The sequence below is a fragment of the Centroberyx affinis genome, unplaced genomic scaffold (assembly GCF_046629955.1).
Source record: "Centroberyx affinis isolate AG114_WGS23_722 - 3 ecotype Tasmania unplaced genomic scaffold, CSIRO-AGI_Caff_v1 ptg003548l_1, whole genome shotgun sequence".
In the NCBI taxonomy this organism is placed as follows: domain Eukaryota; kingdom Metazoa; phylum Chordata; class Actinopteri; order Beryciformes; family Berycidae; genus Centroberyx; species Centroberyx affinis.
The window spans coordinates 39,673-60,945 of record NW_027281485.1 but is presented as its reverse complement, the minus strand read 5'-3'; the positions used below and the strand labels follow the sequence as shown (position 1 = coordinate 60,945).

At 45.6% G+C, this 21,273-nt stretch overlaps 1 protein-coding gene across 1 annotated transcript; it reads right to left on the bottom strand.

Annotated features, from left to right (window-relative positions):
- Positions 1-1,965: 1,965 nt before the first annotated feature.
- On the bottom strand, positions 1,966-20,839 carry LOC139661541 (matrix metalloproteinase-15-like). The gene is given in 11 exon segments (XM_071540001.1): positions 1,966-2,233; positions 2,290-2,417; positions 2,419-2,501; positions 4,274-4,392; positions 5,960-6,110; positions 10,631-10,769; positions 14,155-14,351; positions 14,628-14,789; positions 19,446-19,753; positions 20,108-20,230; positions 20,697-20,839. Coding segments are annotated over 11 exon segments (1,815 nt in total). The 5' UTR covers positions 20,834-20,839.
- Between the last annotated feature and the right edge of the window lie 434 nt (positions 20,840-21,273).

The window sequence follows — 21,273 nt, the reverse complement described above, 5'->3', positions numbered from 1 at the left end:
AGATCAGGGAGATCAGGTCAGCCTCCCTCCTCATCCTCCTCCTCCTCCTCCTCCCGCTCTCAGCTGCAGGAAATTCGGTCTCTCCTCGCTCGTCACCCACCATCCCCCCACCCCCCTCCCCATACACATCTATGTAACCTGAGCTGCCCCCCCCACCCCCCCAGCCTGCTCTTAACGCTACCTCAGATAAGCCTCTTCCCAATCCTATCCACTCTCTGCATTTGAACTACCACCCCCAGCCCACCCCACCCCCGACCTTTCTCTATCTCTCTCTCTCTCTCATTTTTTCTCTCTCCTCAAGTTATCCCCTCCCACTCCCTGTCTCTCACACACTGCAAATAATATGCCATTTTAGTCTTACTATGGAAAGTCTTTCATTGCAGCTTCACCTTTTTTTTTTTTTTTAAATAGGGGCGGCTCACTCAGCTATTATTAAGAAAATTCTCGAAATAACTAGACTAAACGACTTGTTACGCTGGATATGTTTTGCTCTTTCTCTCTATCTCTTGTCCTTGCGAGATGAAAAGGAGAGTGTGTGTTTTGGTTCTGGGAGTTCACGGTTAGTTTGGGGGGGGGGTCACAGAGGTTAACAGCATTCGCACACACACCTGCTGTTTTTTAATGAAGAGGATTAGCGGATACAACCGGTCTGTGTTCACATGAGCCAGCATCCCAGGCCCACCCCGGTGCTTTCATCTCTGGGATTTCTCCACAACGGAGAGACCACAGGTCGTCGGTGAGGCTGTCAAAGTCCTCTTACAAACCGCTGGCTATAAAAAAGTCCATTACAAACTGCAGCGCTGCAGCCTATACTGGGGTCAAAGGTCACTGCTTTGTATCTCCCTTGTTTTCTCTAACGCACAGATACGAACACACTCTCTCCTGTGTTATTTCACACTGAGCTGACTCTTTAAATTAAGCATTAGTCTGGATCCTCTGTAGCACAAAAGGAAAACGTCTTAGCGATGCCAGGTACAGGAGGCACTCTGAGAACTGGCTAGATGCACCAAAGGTTAGTGAAAGCAGTGCTCATTATATTTTTGTTCAGCCAGAGTTCTTTGAATGAATTAACTCCCCCGTTGTTGGGAGTCAGAGTTCAGAAACGGTTTTCTCAAATCCCCACCCGTAGCGTACTGTCCCGCTGAGGCTCGGGGTTCGAGTCCTCGGGGGGTTTGAGGGGAAAACGAGGATGAGAAGGAGGAAGAACAAGGACGCGAAACCTCCGCCCGGCTTCTTCTTTAACTTTGTCTGTCTATCAATCTCCATTTCTTTCCTCGCCGTCTCCGTGTATTTCTTTTTTTATCGCTGCCCTGATCGTATAAGCAGATGTCAGGTATCTGGGAGCAAAAAAAAAAAAAAACCCCTACTGAGATAAGAGGAGGGAAGGGGGGGTCGGGGGGGTAGGCGGGGGGTTCAGAGACAGGAGAGAGAATAGAACAGCCTTCCTGGTTTAGAAATAACACTAATGATAACAAAAAAAAAAACTAAGTCACACAATATGAACCACAACAAAAACAACAAGAAAACAATGTGCAAACTTCTCTCATATAAATAGACTACAGTCAACGCATTGTAGAGCACCATGGGGGAGGGGAGGAGGTTAGAGTGGTGTGTGTGTGTGTGTGTGTGTGTGTGTATGTGTGTATATGTATGTATATGTATGTATATGTAAGAGCCCACATATGTGTTTATGCATGCTTCTTGTGTCTTTGTGAATGCTACTGTGTGTGTGTGTGTGTGTGTGTGTGTGTGTGTGTGTATGTGTCTATATCAGTACAGTATTTGCAGGTACGCATCTACTACCACATGTACTACGAGTTGGGGGGCGGGGGGGGCGGGGACTGAGCACATAGACTCCAGACAGACGGATCACTGGAGGAGGAGAGGGGGGGGGCGGGGAGGCGTAAGAGGCTTCTCTAAGGTCCATCTAAAGTTCAAAGTTCAACGTCCCCTAAGACCGAGGGGTCAGACCCAGTCCTGCAGCGAGCGCTTGCAGTGCACCAGCAGCCGCGGCGCCCCTTTCCTCTGCAGCGTGCTGATGATGGCGTAGATCAATCCCAGGATGCACAGCACCAGGAAGAGTGGGATGGTCACCATCAGGATGTTCATGGTCCGCTCCTCGCTGTCGTCCACCTTCAGCACCACGTCCACCTCGTTGGTGTCCTCCTCGCGGCCCTCGCGCTCGTCCTCGTCCCCGCCGCCGTCGGAGCCTTTGCCGCCGTCCGTGTCGGTCCCGTCCCGGTCCTTGCCGTCCCGGTCCTTCCCGCCCGGTCCTTGCCCTTGTCGCCGTCGCGCCCGGCGTCCGGGTTGAACGGCGGCCGGTTCACGTCCGGGTACTTGCGTCCCGGGTCGGCGTCCGTGTCGCGGTCCCTGTCCGGGTCCAGGTCCACGGTGCAGCCCATGAAGTCCCGGAGGATGGGACTTGGGGTAGCCCGGCTCGCTCTTCATGCGGTGGTTGTCGAACTTCCAGTACTTGGAGCCCTTGTAGAAGTAGGTGTAAGCTGGAGGAGGTAAAGAGAGAAGAAACAAACAATATCAATGACATTTCAAGCCTTCAGGTTAGGGCTGGACGATAATTCAATATTATCGTTTATCGTCTTTCAGTGGGATTATATTGTGATGATGTGGTGATTTCGGGATATCGAGACGCACAATTCTGCTGTCTGAACTGATGAGAACAAGCAAATCTTATTTAGAAACTTGACATCACACCAAACATTACCATTCGGTTCAATATGATGAACATTAATTTGATTATTTAACGTGATTTCGCTTATGTGAGCCATATCGTCATATATATATCGATATCGAAAAAAATCCTTATGATTATCGTGATATTGATTTCAACCATATTGTCCAGCCCTACTTCAGATATCCGTGACTTGCAGTGATGTCACGGCTCTGTTGACACTGCCATACTCCCAGTTGTGTATAATATTTAGTAATAATAATAATGATGTTTCAAATATCTTTCCTTTTCTTCCCAAGTCATGTGACATGTTTGCTTGTTCTTGGTCATTTGTTGTGGCGTCAACAAAACACAGACACAGGATAGAATCAAATTGGGGACATTTAAATTCATAATTTGGTGTATGAATGCAAGAACCCCTACTGTCTCTAACTAAAATTCTACACAACACTGCAACTTATAGTCTTTACAAACGCCATTCATTTGAAAACCTCAACAGTCTTAAGCCATGTTCACACTATTCTGCTTTTTTTTTTTTCTTTTTTTTTTTACTGCCAGCGCCTTTTTCACTTCAAAGGGAACGAGGAGCGGCTGCGAGGCACACAGGAAAAAAAAAAAAAAAATGTCACTTTGGAGAAGACGCTCGCTCCGCCCGGTGTCTCTTTAGGCGGAGCGGTGCCTCTTTCTGAAGTCGAGAAGTTTTTTAAAAGAGAAACGCCTGACGTTGACCGTTTTTTTTTTTTTTTTTTGTGTGTGAGTCAGCCAAAACTCAAAGGAGGGAGAGAGGTGTGAGGGAGAGAGGTGTGAGGCTTCACGGTGCGTAGGCGGCTGACTGGTCTGCGACGACAACAATGAAAATGAAAACGGAGGAGGTGCAGCGGTAGAGGAGGTGTTAGTAGCCGCTACTCCGATCCTACGGAGTCAGCATGGGGAGCGTATCGGCTCTGCTGTAGGAGTTTCTGCTAAGTGTTTCAGAGTGACACATAAGCACTAGTATTGCTGATAGCGGCGGCCGCTGCAGCAAGTCATTATGGAGACAAAGTGTGCATCGTGCAAATCAGCTTTTCATTATCATCGCAAAATGTGGTTCAGGCAGAAAAAAAAAGCAGATTTAGAGTTATTTGTTGAACTTTGTATGGGGGGGATGTTTCATTTACATTTTAGTTATTTCAGCTGACAAAACACCGACTTACAATGAATGCAACAGCAGAATAAGAACAGCATGGATGGAGGTTTTGCTGGAAGGTTAGACTTCTAAAAATCACTCCTCTTTACTTCCATTCTCACTAAGCACGGCAACATGATGCCTGTTTTTCTCCATGTGCAAGCTCAGATTCTCTAACCAACACACACACACACACACGCACACACACACACACACACACACCATCCCCCATTCCTCTCTCTTTCCTATGACTGAAGGACCACACCCTGATTCTTTGTTTCAGGCGTGTCTCTGGCTACCAGAGCCCCTCCTTCCTCTTTATCTCTCTCTCTCTCTCTCTCTCACACACACACACACACACACACACACACACACACACACACGCGCGGACAGAAACCACTCTCGTCATCTCGGCTCACCCCCGTCATCGCTGAGGAAGGCCCCCTTGGGAGTGGACGGAACCGACGAGCCCCAGACGCTGATTGGTTTGGGGTAGTCTCTGTCGGCCGAGCGGGACTGCTCGTTGAAACGCCAGTACCTGGAGACGGCAGCACAGGAAGGCAGATGTTACTGTTTATCAGCCATGTAAACAAGTCCGGGACACTGTTACGCTGCTCAGTGTCACGTGTAGCTACACAGCACAGCACACGGTGTGTATATAGGGTGGGTGTGTTTTCCACAGTGACCATTCAAGTCTGTGAGTGTGTGCAATGCGCTAGGCGAACATTCGGCCTACATGAAACCTGATCCAAGCCAGTTCTATATCAGATCCTGAGTTTTGCTCAGTGGACTTTTCAAATGGCCTGCAAAAGGACAGCTATAGTGTTATCATTTTTCTATGTATATTTGTATTATTAGATTACAGTTGCATACTCTGGTAACACTTTACAATAAGGGTCACGTTAAGGATTAGTTAATGCTTAATAAGCATTAACTAACCCTTAATTAACAGTTAACTAATGTGTCTGGTAATCATTTACTAATGGTGTTCATGTTAACTAAGGTATTAATTTATGCATTATTTAATAGTCATCTTTATAAACTATTAAATAATGTATAAATTAATACCTTAGTTAACATGAACAACATTAGTAAATTACACATTAGTTAACTGTTAATTAAGGGTTAGTTAATGCTTATTAAGCATTAACTAACCCTTAACTTAGTGACCCTTATTGTAAAGTGTTACCCATACTCTTGTACTATGTCTGTTCTACAGCAGTGCAAGCCCTCCCTGTATTACAGCTGATTGTTAATATGTTTGTTTTGCTCACAGCACTTTGTTAAGTAAAGAGCTACACAAATGTAGCTTGTGTAGTTTAATACTTAAAGGGTATTGCTGGGAAAATATCCACCATAAATGCACGTGTTATGCCTGTGATCTTAGTCATTTCAGTTTAGATGAATAGAAGCAAGCCACTCCTAAAGACAGAAGCAATATGTTCATACTGTAATAAGATTAAGTGTAAGATTATCAAGAGACAAACACTGAAGCGGCTCCAGTGAATAGCAGACAGGCATTGTTAACAAAATGACGGGCATTCACAGGCATACAGGCCTGCTCCACTGCAGCACTACAGAATAATAAAGTCATTTGGCAGGAAAGATACACATGAACATTCTATGAAGCCACAGCATGAGTCTAATTCATTACTGGTAAAGCCTTTCAGTGTTTGTCTTTTTATAACCGCTAGAGCAGTGGTTCTCGAGCTTCTAGCTATGGGAGAGAGCCGTGCATGCTCACAAACATGGACTGGACTTTGATCGGAGGAATAACATTAGAACTCAAAAACACGGATTGAACTTTGAATTGTGCTTCAGGGAGTTTTTTTTGGTTTATTGTTGGTACAGCCAAAAAAAACATACTTATATATCTGCTGTTGTACCTGTGGTCTCTACTCCATAAACCTAATTTTTCCAAAAGTTATTAAACTTATTTTAGATTGTTGTATTTTTGAATATATGCAATGGATCTCAAATAGGTTTCATGGGCTCTGGGGGTGAAGCTCAACCTACAAAGGGCCGTGTATACGTTCAAACCAGATCAAAATATAACTAGTTACAAGGTTTTCATGTGACTACTGGCAGGTTGGAGGCTTCATTACCAGTCTCCTTGGAAGAAGTAGGTGTAGCCGGACGGCTCCCACCAGATGGCCGTGTCTATTCGGTCGTAGGGAATGTCTCGGCCATAATCTGTCAGCTCCAGTGGATAGCCTGGTTCTAGGTTGGCCTCCCGGAAAAGCCAGTATCTGTTCCCTATGGAGAGGAGAGGAGAGGAGAGGAGAGGAGAGGAGAGGAGAGGAGAGGGAGGATTGAAGAAAATTGAAGAGAGAGGAAAGGGAAGAAGAAGACAAAGAAGAGGAGTGGAAGAGGAGATGGAGGGAGCAGGAGAAGGGAGGAGATGATTAGACAAGAGGGATGTGGAGACAAGGGGGATGGGGAGGTAGAGTCAGAAACATAGATCAGAGAGGGTGAGAGAGAGAGAGAGAGAGAGAGAATTGCTCTCATGGTTAATGGTTCTTTATGGTGCATACAGTGGGACTTTCCCCCTCCATCCACTCCCACTCATAACCCTGGAGCTGTAGCTCTGGAAACTGTTAACACAGCCTTACACACACACACACACACACACACACACACACACACTACATACATTAACATGCAAACACACACGCACACGCATATAGACACACCTACGCAAACATGACATGCACAAATAGACATAAATACATGAACATGCATTCCCACTCATACGCATTCTGCCATGCACACACACACACAGCAACACGTGCACGCACACACACACACACACACACACGCACACATTTAATTTGCTGGCACAGATTTCACAAAATAATTGAAAAGGCCTGAGGAACAATAAGAGAAACCAAAACAGCATTTACACACAACTTTTGGTGTAAATCGCATTAAATGCAATAATGATTTTTTGGCACGGCAACAAATAACAGAAACAGAAACGAGCGACATCATTGACTCAGGAGTTTCGGTTCTTGTAATTGTCCATTAGGAGCAGCTGGTCTGAAGCAGATTTCTCGTTGAAGGGAAAGTTTTATTGTTTTTCACTGTGTCAGACTGGGGGACTCCATCCCTTCTGGCACCGTTACCTCTCCCCTCCTGGCTTCCATCCCACCTCCCCTCCCTCTACACCCCCCCACCCCCACCCCACCCCACCCCACCCCAAAATCCCATCCCATCCACCCGCCCACCTCCGGCCCCTCGCCCCTCGTTACGAGCGAAACCTGTCCGCTCAGCATCTGGAGAGAAGCAGAGGTTGACGTAACGATTCCCGGGGTTCCCGCGGTCGCTGGCCGTGACATAAAAAAAAAAAAAAAAAAAATCCCGTGACTTTTTATAACTCAGTGAGTGAAAACATTTGATTCCTTTCCTGGTTTGTTGTTGCTGTTTTTCAACAGGGATAAACAAGTCTGGTTTCCACTCCAAGTGTTGGGCTTGTTGTGGAGAAAAACAGCTGATTTAATGAATGTGTAAAACTGGTACGGAAACCAGTTGGTTGGGTTTCCCCTTTGTAAAATTCCCTGATATTCCCTTACTTTCCCAGAGAAAATGATCAAATTCCCTGACTTTTCTCTGTCGGGAATCTCGAAATTCCATCATAATCCAGGAATTCCATGACCGGTGGGAATCCTGACTCCCTGCCTCCATCCATCCATCCATCCATCCATCCATCCACCCATCCATCCATCCATCTAGGGCTGTGCGATATGGACAAAATCAAATATCACGATATTTTTGACCAAATACCTCGATATCGATATTGCGACAATATTGTAGGGATGACTATTGGTGCTTTCACAAAATATTTACAGAATGAGATTTTTGATAAATCATCATCAGTAATGTGGATATAATGACTAAGTGGGTAAAGGCAAATGACAGAACAGCTAGAACAGTCTGGTAAGTTCAGAAAATCACATCACTTTACTGTAATGCAGCCTTTAAAACCAGGAAAAGACAACACTTCATGATATTACGATATCCAAAATCTAAAACGATATCTAGTCTCACGATATCGATATAATATCGATATATTGCCCAGCCCTACATCCATCCATCCTTCCATCCATCCACCAAGCCAGCCATACTCAAGATTACTCTGTTCAGACCCCAAGTTCAATTCAATTTAATCCAATTCAGTAAGCTTTAGTGGCACTTTGTCATGAATGTTACATGAACAACATTGCCATGTCTAACTGAACACAATGGGAGTTCACCAAAAAAAAAAAGAAAGGAGAGTAAATTAATAAATAATAGATAACAGTATTACATATAGTCTAGTCCAGAGGAAATTAGTCTCGCTCGGCCAGACCTCCCTACACAGCGCTGTGCCAGCGCAGGAGGAAGGTCTGGCAGAACCCATTATCATTGTCGGGAAAAAAAGACATAAAACATAATGTACGTGAGAGCCAAGTCTTGGAAATGGACGAATCACCGCCAACAAAAAAAACCTCAGAAAGTAAGAAAGCTACAGATGTGTGTTGTATGTTCAAACTTGTTCATCAAAGATATCATAAAAATGCAGTCAGAGAGAAAGTCAAGTTGCTGACTGGTCTGATTGGTCGCATTTGAACGTTCAAGTAATAGATATCCCACCTGTGTGTGTGTGTGTGTGTGTGTGTGTGTGTGTGTGTGTGTGTGTGTCTGTCTATCTCCAGCTCTCAAGTCTGCCAGATGTGCTACAGGGCAAATCTTGGGTTCTTGACTTTCTTTCTTTCTGTGCTGATGGACTGCAGCCAAGTGTCGGAGCCAGACACTTGCCAATGACATCATCATCCTCACCATCATCATCACCACCATCATCATCATCATCATCATCATCATCATCATCATCATCATCAGCTGCCCCTGAAGCCCAGCTGCCTTAAAGGGCTAGTCCTCTCATTTCCGTTCAACGGCTCCAACTTTATCCGCCGTTGTAAAAGACGAGCCGCTCTCAGTGACTCACACAGTTTGAATAATGAGCTCCGTTAAAGGAGATTTATACTCTGTACTAAGAATGTATTATACTGTATACCACTGCTTTCTTAGGGAGGTGGGGACATATATCTTCACCATCATCTGTAGGAGATGAAAAAAGCCCTCAAATCTGTTTTACTGTTATAATTTGATAGCATTATGACATGGTGGTTTGAAATTACCACTGGGCAATATAACTGCATTTGGGTTGTGAAGGAGAAACCAGATGGTGGATGGCTTTCTATGCGGGAACGCATCCGAGCCCAAAGGAAACATTTTTGTTCCATATGCTGATGACACCGACCCTGCACTATCAGAAAAACAAAACGCAATATCATCCTATAAAGATAGAAAAAATATATAATACTTGCAGGATAAACAGTTGAAACGCTGCCAGACCAAATGGGTTTCCAGTATAAAACTTGGATGCTGCATCATACCAAAGGAATAAATAAATGACGCCAAGGTCAGCTATTGTTTTGCACTGGCATGGCAGATGAAACAGAGCCGATTCAATAGAAACCAAGCAAATGCTGGTATTGTGTTTGATTGTTACTATTCAACCTGGCAACCCAGGATTTTCCTATCCAGCTATGAGCATTCACATGAAAGTGGCGGGGTTTGTAACAAATACTCAATCACATGCAACATGGACAGATCCAGAGCAGCGTATTTAAGATAAACTAAGATGAAACTATTGATCCCCGCGGGGAAATTAGGTTGTTGCAGTGGCAAAAGTAAAAGGATTCAGCAGGGAAAATGAACCAGAATATAAGCACACAAACAGAATGTAAAAATATGCAGCAATAAACTTGACTATGAACAATTGTGGGATTATGTAAAGATATGCTGCTGACAATTTCATCATGTTAAGTAGGCTGTAGAAGTGGGACGTTCGGGGAAAAAAATGATTTTTAGAATCTATTGTTTGTTCTTCTGTGAAGAAGAACAAACTATTATGATGAATAGGCCTAAATATGAGCAGTAAAAAAAAATAGAACAGTGAAAATAACACTGTTGCTGTTGCCGAGGCTAGAGAGGATTGCTGGAGGAAAATTGCATGTCCAAGTAAATAGGCTTATCACTGTCCCATCATTAAGGCACAGTGGGCAAACTTTTCATTCAAACAGGATTGTGTCATCACAGTTGAGGCTGTGAAAAGATTCTCTGTTCACAAAGTTTGCCTCATGTTCAGGAATATGGGCGCAATCACTCTTGGAATCCTATGAAAGAATTTCAGCACTTAATATGCATTGGCAAATGTAATTCATTATTGATAACTATAGTCAACTAATGTAGAGTGGGTAAATTGCAACGCAGAAATGCTACAAACATTTATTATATGTCTGATATAATAAATAATCATGGAAAGCAAAGTGGTTCTGCTGGACTCTAAATACTGTTGCCCTGCAAACAGCCCTTCTTATTATCTGTTAATTCAATAGTATTCCCTGTAAAGGGGATTTATTATTATTTGTCTCATTCATTTTAATACAATGTTTTTGTTCATATTGGGTTTGGTAGATGAAATTTTTGCATCAAACGTTATTAAAAAAGAAGTCCTGGGGATCCTCTAGGAGTGGTGATGCTATATTTCTAGGGAGTTGACTGGCGAGGAGGCGCACTTTTTATGAGTTTGGATCCGGTATCCTGAACATATACAGCTGTGGAGCAGGTTAACTGTGCAGCCTACGTTACCATGGCGACGTACCCTGCGTAAAAGACCGAAAAGCCAGGGTTAAACTTCACACTAATATATTAAAATGTGTGTGTTTCCGTACCTTTGAAGAAGACGAACCTGCCGTCGTGCCTCTCGTAGGCGGCGTCTATGTCTCCGGGCAGGCCCCTCCAGAAGTGACTGATGGGCATGGGGTAGTTATCCAGAACCCTGTTCCGACGCACCCGCCAGAACCAACGGCCCTGAGAGGACAGAAAGTAAGATGCGTGTTTGTGCGCGTCCTTTCTTGCCCTCAGCAACCGTCCAAAGCTACAAATAACGATTGACGATGCCAGTTTGCCCTTTTCTCTCTTTCTCTTCCTTTCTTCCAGGCTGGGAGCCAGCAGCCAGGAGTTAGTCCAAAACAAACTGATGGCCAAATCAGCTATGGAATATTACCAAAAGTCCAAAATATATCACTACAGATATCCCCCTACTCTTTAAACATTCATGAGCACACTGTTGTAGCTTTAGACATAAGAGTGAGAGATGTACACACACAGATAGACACGGAAAGATACAAAGATAGCTATGAAAGTTACTCCAAAGTCACTTTTCTGTCTCTATTCTATTCTTCTGTTATCTATATTTCCTATTCAGGTCTGATAGTGCTGTGGATATTGCTGGGCTGTCATTATGCCAAGCATACTGAGCTCTACAAGACAACTAGACCAGAACGTACAATTAACCAACAATGGGCTAAACGCTAGCAGGCTAATAATAGCCAGTCTCCGCTCTGCTGGCTATATCACATGTCCTATTATTGCACACACACTCAGACACACAACGCTCCCTGTTGCTCCGGGCCTGCTACATGATGACTTTTATACAGAACTGTTAAAGTGATCTATTTGTCCGAGTAAATTTTCCCCCGAGCACAGAAAGAAAGATAATGCTCGTCTGCACGTATATACTAGTGCGTATACGGTATGTGCGTACAAGCCGGCAGACAGATTTACACCAGAAGCCTTCAGACTCATTCATTAGCGGTGAGTCAGTAGCCCAGCTTGTCCTGGGTAATGTAATGGTAAAAAACCTCAGAGCGGCTTCTTCCTGGCAAGCACACCTAGCTTTGTCCTTCACACAGGACGCACTGGCAGACAGAGCGCTGGGACAGAGTGGAGATGGGTGGGAGAGAATAGAGGAACAGAACAGGACAGAGAAGAAAGGACGGGACAGGACAGCATGTGCATAGAATAGGTAGACCCACAGAATAGCAGGAGGAGAGGAGAATAGAATAGAATAGAATAGAACGGAACAAAACAGAGCTGATGGCGTTCTTCCATTTGTGTGAACTGACAGCACCTAGAGCTGACCAGGATAAGAAAGAACAGATCATAACAGTGTTCAGAAACACAGCAGAGCAGATCCCAGTGTGACGGGGCTTTATTATTGACAGCCTGTCTTAATGTCTACCACTCCGCTGTGAAGGAACAGAAGCATGAAGAACAGAAAGGAGCAATTACCCCCCGAGAATGACAAGCCCTTTCTTCTTCTAATGGGCAGGACTCAGTGTGGTACTGATGTGATAGAGAATACTCCCACACATACGGTACATTGAGTACGGTCTATTGTACCTGTGCAGAGTAATGACAGGGAAGAGTAATGATCCACCATTTAGCAGAACTAAACTTCTGTTTCTCTGCTGCCTGGATGGTTAATTCGCCTAAAATGATACTCAAAAATTCAAAACAAGAGCGCATTTTGAACTGCCTACTCCCAAAAGACTATACAACTTCAAATGTTATCATCGCGCCAAAGACAAATTTTACAGCCATTTCACGCTTGGAAGGTGTTAATTTCAGACCCTGTATAGCTGAGTGAGCACGTTTTAAATCAAAACTTAAATTAAAATTAAATCTGTTCTTGTTTCTTTATTGATTGCTTCACACAATACTCAGTTCTATACACAAAACAGCATTGAAAAAAAAAATATATTCTTAGCACGTCATTTTTCTTAGTTTATGTGCCCTTGCCAGGTAAGCCAAAAGTTAATTTCAGACACTGATGAACAGCGTCCAGACCCACTTCAGCAGTGCAGATGAAACCCAAGAACGTGGATATTACCAGCTGAGCGTGTGCAGTCCATGTCCAGGCAGCTGGAAGCCAAGTCTGGCGACTACTGGTCAGTGTCAGACACACTTACAGTCTAAGATAGGAGATATTCACGGAATGAGCGCGGTGGGTTTGGAGGGACAGCGCTCTTTCCTAGAATAGACCTTGGAGGTAGCGTTGTCATGATACCAGAATTTTGACTTTGGGTCGATTGGGTGTCCATATTTGTCGGCTCTGCGAGCAAAATACTTCTATGTTTGGTTCCTGGCACTAGTTAGGTCGACAGGTTTAGGTGGACTGGGATCCAGTTCAAGATCTGCTGGACTGTTTGACGCTGTTGAATGTTTTCTGCTGTGTGACTCCGACTGCTGCAGCCCGACGTCAAGAGCCAGACTGACGCTCTCTCTATTTCAGTCCTTCGTTTTTGTCTTTTAACTATTCCAATCCCCACGTATTCGCCCTCTGGAGGTGACACTGAAATAGAATTTCGGCTTGCAGAACCCATTTGGTGAAAGCATTAAGCGTCCATAAAACGACAGTCCACCCAAAGTCAACGTGCTCTTAGTGCAAAGCCTGGATGTTCTCCGTCCAGCACTCTTGTCATATCTGCACACCACTTCATTGTTCAACGCTGCCAACACTGGACACCTCCTCTGACCTCTCCCACTCAAACACAGTATTGACAATCATGGTGGACCAGCGCTATGTATAGGCTGTCATAGCTCAAATCCTGCAGTGGGACAAAGACAGTAGGGGAAATGGAGTCCTGTTTGCCACTGGTATTTAAGGGAATTCAGGAGTTGGCTGCCACTACCATATTACCCCCAGGATCAGTGAAATGACTCAGCAGATGTGGGACAACATCCAAGGACCATATGGTGGGTGGCATAATAATAAAATATCTGAAATATCCCTAAAAGCCAAAACCCAGCTGATACCTAACTGCAGCCAAGGGCCATATGACCAGTTGGTGTACTAGCGGAGAATTTTTTAAGAACATTCTCTTAAAGGTAAAACCCAGCTAATAGCTAACTGCTGCTTTGGGCTATATGAATGGGTTTGTGTGGGTCCAAAGGCTCTTTAAGGTGCACACCTGACCGCACCCTGCCCCTTTAACCGCGTTCCATCCCATAAAAGACAGCGGGCCTGTCTTTTTACAATCACTGAGGACCTGATTGAAAACAGGCCCCTGGTTGGCCATGCACGTGCCAATAAGGCTCTACAGGTTCTCCAGGAGAGAATGGTAACTTAACAGATTCTTTTAGATTTGATTTATTGGCACAGTTAACGGGTCAGGACAGCTGCTCGGCTGGAAGCCTACTGAATTTCCAAGCAACGACACATAACAAACTTATACAACACAAAGTAAACCCTTTCACTTTGAAGGTTAATATCTCTCCACTAGTCTTTTATGTTCTTCAGCCAGCTAGGAGGCTCATAAAACAGTAATTTGTTCCAGGATGACCAAGCCAAGTGTATCTGTGCCTCCAAGTGAAAAAAAAAATCAATAAAAAAAATCCTCGAACCCCTTACCTTGAACACGAACATCTCTCCTCGGAGCATAGTGACTGAGTCAAAATTCCCTTCACAGATGTTGGGACCATAGTGGTCCGGTCTGTCGGTGGTCCTCGGACGGTCGGGGTTCCGAGGGGGTGTCTGGGGGGGCCGGGGCTCTGGGCGACGGGGCGTCACCGTGGGCAGGGCCTGGGTGGGGCCACTGTCCGGCTGACCTGCAAGGAGACACAAACAGGGTGGGTGAAAACTGGTTGTGCGACATTTACCAGAATGGACATATGGCTTTGATCTATCTTTGACACAGTGGTCACTTTGCTGTACAAAAAAAGGTAATGTTTAAAAAGTCTTGTCTTCCAGTCTCGCTGCTTCAGTCATTCTACAGCCATTGTCATAACCGACAAAAAGGCCTCTTAATTGGCTATCCTGTGATGGTGATACAACTTGGACAGCGTGCCCCAAGAGGATCCTCCCAAGAACCACCCAAAACCTACCGTAGATCTGTTGTATGCCCCGCAGGTCGTCTTCGGGCAGCTGGAAGTCGTCGGTCTCCATCCACTGGTAGAAGGGAGCCATGATGGCCAGGGGGTTGTTGGAATGCTCTAAGCCCAGGGCGTGGCCCAGCTCATGGACCGCTACCAGGAAGAGGTCATTACCTGGATAGATAGGAAGGATGGAGGTGGGGAAGGGAGACAAGAGAGAGGGAGGGATGTCACAGAGATGCAGGAATATTCTATATGGCCATAACCGTCCCATCCCTAGTGTGCACATGCATTCATACGTGTGTGCCTTATCAAAACCACAGGATTAGGACTGTAGGCCTATGTGCAGCAAGCTACAGTCAGCAGAAAGACCCCCATTAAGTCTATGGAGTTAACATAGAAGAATGTGCCTGTTCAGTGGTTTCTCCCAATTAGGGTGTCAATGAAGATCTCCACAGATCTGACACACAAATCACAGACAGGCACGCTAATGATCGCTGATATGAATCAGCATACATTTCTAGCCAATCAAGAGCTGCCGTTGTCTGATGCTGCGACAACAATTATACATTGGCACGGCAAACCGCAGAGAGCGCGCACAGCTGTGACACACTGACCGCCGCGTCAACTTCCTCTCTGGACAAAAGACTCCTTACAGACGTTTTTTTTTATGAGAAAAGTAAAAACAAAGAAAAACCTGATTTAGATTTGACTGACCTATTCCTATAGGTCGTCTCTGAAGTGGATCCAGCCCACAGCTGGGTACTTCCCCCCCGGTCAATACCTCTTTGTTTCCTGCCTCTGGTCTGGCTGAACTCTGAACCTGCCCGCCATTTTGTCTGACCTCGGGGCTGAGGCTGATTGGCCAGATTTGTGCCAGTGACATCATCCGGTTGAGGCATGGGACTAGGTGATGTCACTGCTGCGCATGCAAGGGAAGGGGGGGATGCTCTGGATGCCTGTCATTGTGCACACACACACACACACACACACACACACAAACAAACACACTTCATCTTCCTCTCTTCCCCCCCCCCCCCCGTATATAATTTTAGAGTCACATGAAAGTCCTCGCGGCCTGCTAAGCTGCAGCAAACACTCGGGGAGAGCGAGTGAGCGAGCGGCGGAGGGCAAGAAAGAGAGCGAGAGACGGTGAGGGATGAAAAGAAAGAGAGCGCGCGGACGACAGAGAAAGAGGGCTTTGTGAGGTAACCGTGACAACCATTCAGTTTGACAGGGAAAAAAAAAAAAAAAAAGCGAGAGCAAAACTTCAAACGTCTCGGCGAAGTCGGGAGTACAGCCAACCCGTCCGCCGCTAACTCTGACTACCCTATACACACACTCCACTTTGTCATTCAGGACCTATTCTCCCTCTCTGCAGCTTCGTTAACTCGTTTACCACGACTCACAACTCATTCATTAGCAGCGAAGGGAAATCCCAGCTGAAGGAAACGCACACTAAAGCATTCTCAGCGCCCTAACGACCAAGACGCACTCTTCCAGTTTGTTCTGTCTTTTAACCACTGCGTTACTCACGTTAAGTTTCATAGTCCACAAAGGACTATAAAGGCTCCTGACCTTTTTGCCACGCAGTATTTCAGCTGTTTTAGAAGTGTGTTCAAGTCTGTGTCAGGGAGTTTTTTGGGCATAAAAGGTGTTTTCGTTAGGCAAATAGAGCATCTGTTTCAGAGAGGCTGATGAAGAACAGCATGCGTCACAAGGTTTACAAGAAAAGGTTGATCCACATGCAATTGTTATTCACTGACAAATGCAACTGAGGTAATGGAAGGCGAGCAAAAAAAAAGCACCGCATTTGCTACGAGTGGTTTTACTGTGAGCTGTTGTCTCATTACTTTTTTATGTGATGCTATATTGATCCCGGAGGGAAATTCTGCTTTCACTCGCCCTCCTCCACAGTGGGGTCGGAGTCAGCTACACAGGCTACAGCGCCCCTGCAGGGGTTCAGGGTGATTCAGTCTGAACGATAAACTGTAAAAACAGACGGACGTAGCGAGCGTGACGTCGCCCGCTGGCTTCTGAAGGGCCGTTTTGAAGCCTGGAGATTGTGTTTACGGTCGCTGCCATGTTGACATTTTTTAGAGCCGGAGCAGCCAAAGTGAAGCAAAGGGTGGAACCCACTATTGGCAGTGCCGCCTGCTACTGGTCCATAATCTGCGTCCTGTCGATCACTGGACAGGCGACCTGTCAATCACTAGGGAAACAACCCCTGTGTTATATCCGTTATATCAGTGGTTCTCAACGTGGGGTCCGGTGACCACCAGGGGTCCTTGAGGGGGTTCCAGGGGGTCCCCAGCAAATTGAGGAATTGTTAAACTTCACCATTATATAATTTACAAGAAGTTAACACAGTTACAGAATGTAGAAGAATGACTATCATAATTATCTTTGCCTACAACACAGATAGTCTTTTCTAGAATAAGTAGAATTCTGGACAAAATCATATCCAACAATAAAAATATTCTCAGATTTGGGTCCGAGAGACAAATGGGGGTCCGTGGCCCTAATGTGTACTAACTTAGGGGTCCTTGATATGAAAAAGGTTGAGAATCACTGCGTTATATAACAAGAAGTTGAATTTCCCCACAAATTGATTTGGGGAAAACTTTCAGCAATAGTGCAGTGGGCATTCCATTAAAATGTAGGACTTGTGTGAAGGCTACATGTGTATTTTATGGTGTGCAAAGGTGGACAGATGTGTCTAAAGTCAGACAGCGTTGTAATTTGGTTACTCAGGCCTTGTGTGAGTAGCCTGGTGCAACAATGGGACCAGTCTACTGATCTCTCCAAGTGGAACACACTCCCACTTACTGTGGCATTCCACTGTCCCTGTGATCTGTCCTGCAACACCTCCCACACACAGCAGATCACACAGATACACACACACACACACACACACACACACAGTAGCACTAGCATTCATGCATACACACACACACACAACAATCTCTGTATACATTTGTACATTTGTGCGCACAAGCACTGTATAGATAAGCAGTGGTACACACATGCACACATGCTTACTCCCAACTCTAACACACACACACACACACACACACACACACACGCACACACACACACACACACAGAAAGGTCAGCCACCTGTGTCTGCTGTGTGTGAGTCAGTAGATAACAGGGCAGGAAAGCCCATTGTCACCGAAACCCTTCTGGCTGACAGGGTTAACTGGTGTACTACTAGGACAAGACTGAGGCACAGAATGGGAACTCCATTTGGTGTGTTTGTGAGGAAAATGAGGATAATCCTCCAAAATGAGGATATTTTGCCAGTGCTCATTTCTGAAAGGGATTAGTTTAACATCAGAGCTTGGGCTTCAGGTTTTGGGTTGGAATTACAGTTAGGGAACCTTTTTCATATCAAGGACCCCTAATTTAGCACACATTAGGGCCACAGACCCCCATTTGTTTTGATTTTGTCTCTTGGACCCAAATCTGAGTATACTTTTATTGTCAGATATGATTTTGTCCAGAATTCCACGACTATCTGTAAAACAGTCATTCTTCTACATTCTCTAATTGTGTTATAATGGTGAAGTTTAACAATTCATCAGTTTGCATGGGGACCCCCTGGAACCCCCTCAAGGACCCCTGGTGGTCCCCGGACCCCACTTTGAGAACCACTGAGTTAGGGTTCAGGTAGGTTAGGCATGTAGTATCGAGGGCTGAGGTTAGAGTTAGTGGTTAGGGAGTGAATATAGTTAATGGGAGGTCCTCAAAAGTATAGAGGTACAGACATGCGTGGGTTTGCATGTGTGTGTGTGTGTGTGTGTGTGTGTGAATATGTGTGCAAGAGAACAGATATGTGTGTGTGTGAGTGTGTGCATGGATTAGCGTATGTCAGTACAAGTTCCTAGCAACATAAGCGGGGGTAAATTCGAGAGCCGTCGGGAGGCACAGTTGGGGCGAGGGCCATGTGATGTCACCAAGCACGGACTTTGAAGTTTTATGGAAGTAAGTGGAGGAGCGGAGGAGCCTGACAAATGAGAGATGATGTAGCTGGCCGGGCCCCGCCAGCTCCGGTTAGGCTTGCTTCTAAAGTGAAGCCGCGTAGGAGCGTGGCAGCGGGGACAGCTGTTTGCAATGAATTATATGGACCCAATGGAACCTACACAATATGGGCCGGGTATGGTGCTGCCAACTGCTCAGCAGCCCAACCAAAACCTGATGTCAACTCGACTCGTTTCAGGTTGGTTCATTCAACTCTCGTCAACTGCTCCGGAGGCAGGATGGGTGTGATGTGTCAGCGCCTTAAAAACACACGACACGTCACGCCCGCCCCCGGCTCCACGTCTCCTCCAGGACGGAATTCAAAACCCTTCTGCTGACTTTTCAGAAATGCTCCACCCGACCTCAAGGACCTAATTACCCCGCAATCCCCCATTTGCACCTTCAAGTCAAGCAACAGCCTGCTCCAAAACCCTCAGGAATAAGCTTCACACCATGGGGCACTGGGCTTTTTGTGTGGCTGCCCCCCCCCCCCCCCCCCACTCCCCTCCCCACTTGTGGAATGAATTGCCCGACCACCTGAGGGCTGGGCTGTTTTAAAAAAGGCCTAAAACCCTTTCTCAACAGAATGGCATTTTCTGTGAATTAGTAAAGAGCCACCTCTGTGTTTGGCACATCATCTACTTTTCTGTTGTGTTTTACGTGTTTTTAATGATCTTTCCTCTGTAGCACTTTGAGGCTGCTTTTAATGACACGATAACACTATCCACAATCCAAATCAGTTCAATGGATTTGTTGATGTCATGCCAAAGCCCTCCCATCAAACTGACAGCACCCGTCGTCTCTTACCTTGTAGGTTCTGGTTGCCGATGGTCCAGGGCTCATCGGAGTCAAAGTGCGTGTCCCCGCCCATCCCGGGTCCGGGGAAGTAGGCGTGGGCCAGGAAGCCCCCCTCCCCGTCGAAGGGAGAGCTGTCCCCGTGAAAACCCGAGGCGAAGAAGATCATGATGTCGGGCTCCTTACGCCGGCCGTATTTGATCTCCTGGTAGGGGATTTCGTCAAAGGTCAGCGGGGTGACCTTTTCCCAGATTTTGAAAGCCCGCCGGATGGCCTCGTAGGAGTTATACTCTCCGATCTTAGGAGTGTAGTTCTGGATACTAAGGGAATAAGGAAAGGATGTTTTTTTCCTCTGAATATTATCAGCAATTTAAGGGTTTTGTCTGGTTTGAGCGAGCAAAAATTATACCTCAGGTTCAGTTCGGACTTGGACAGAAATTTGAGTTTGTTGAGCCAAATTTGCACATTTTCAGACCAGTCAAGTTCATGCTTCATGTTTTTTGTACGCAATATGTAAATCACATGGTGATGTATGCATTCTTGAAACAACATATTATCAACAGAAAAGCTCCTTTATTCAGTGGCCACTTGGAATTACTTCAAATCACATCTTGATTTGCTGCCAGTTGTACCCATAGTGATGTTATCCCACTAACAGAACATCTTTTTATTACCTGTAGGTGAGGTGGCTCTTGTTCCATTTATGTCCGGTGAGGGCGTAGCGTTTCCGCCGCACGTTGGTTTTGATCTGACCTCCGAACTTGTCAGGAACACCACAGCGGGGCCGCCTCATGGCTCTGTGGCGGGTTGAGGATTGACAGAGTAAGAAGTTAAGATCATTGTTTTCTTCTGCTGATATTTATGCATTTTTTTTCTGGACTGAGCATACATGTTCTTTTCCACAGCTTCATATTGACACCTAGGAGCTGCCTGATGCAACCAGTCTTCTACTGCTGACCACTGGAGCAGTTGGGGGTTCAGTGCCTTGCTAAATGGCAATTACTGAAGGAGGAGAAAGTCTTACTCATTCTCTTCTCTTATTTGGGATATGAACCAGCACAAGCCCACTTCTCTAACCTCTGGGGTACTTACCTGCTGTCAACAACCATTTAAGTGGGACTGCAAAGGTCAGTTCAATTTAAGCCTTCAACTCGGCATTTCTTAAAGCTAGGGATTAGGACCAAAAATGGGCTGCAGGCCAGTTTTCATGAGTCCTGGAGGCAAGAATATTAAGAACTGTCAAACTTTTGAGTCCTGGCCCACCTGACGGTTTGCGGGTCCATCTGTCCGGTGACCTCCAGGCTGTAGAACCGCTGCATGTCGCCGATGGCACTGGACAGGATCTGGGCTGAGCGCATGGTGGACATCTGCCTGCTGGCCTGGGGCAGATAGCCGTACATCCTCAGCCACGCCTGGGGACACACGGGAGGAAAAACATATATGAACGACAGCTGGTCCAAGTGAGGAAGTATCAGTATCAGTATCAATTGTGGCGACAGAAACAGCGATTTTATGGGAATCACAGGAATATCACATGTTCTGTTTGAGTTCAACAAAATAGCGACATTTGTCATTATTGTTATTATTAAGATTAATTTCAAGCCCTGAATACAGTGTGAGGCCTACTGTATCTGATTGAAGTCAAGGGGTGTAACTGGGAGGAGAGAGGGTGAAAGGACTGAGGGGAGTGTGTGTGCATGTGTGTGTGTGTGTGTGTGTGTGTGTGTGTGAAGAGGGGGGACAGCATGGGACTCGGAGGGAGAAAACTTGATACATGATCCAATCACAGATGAGGCAAAGTCTGTTCCACCTGTTATACAGAAACCTAATATCACACACA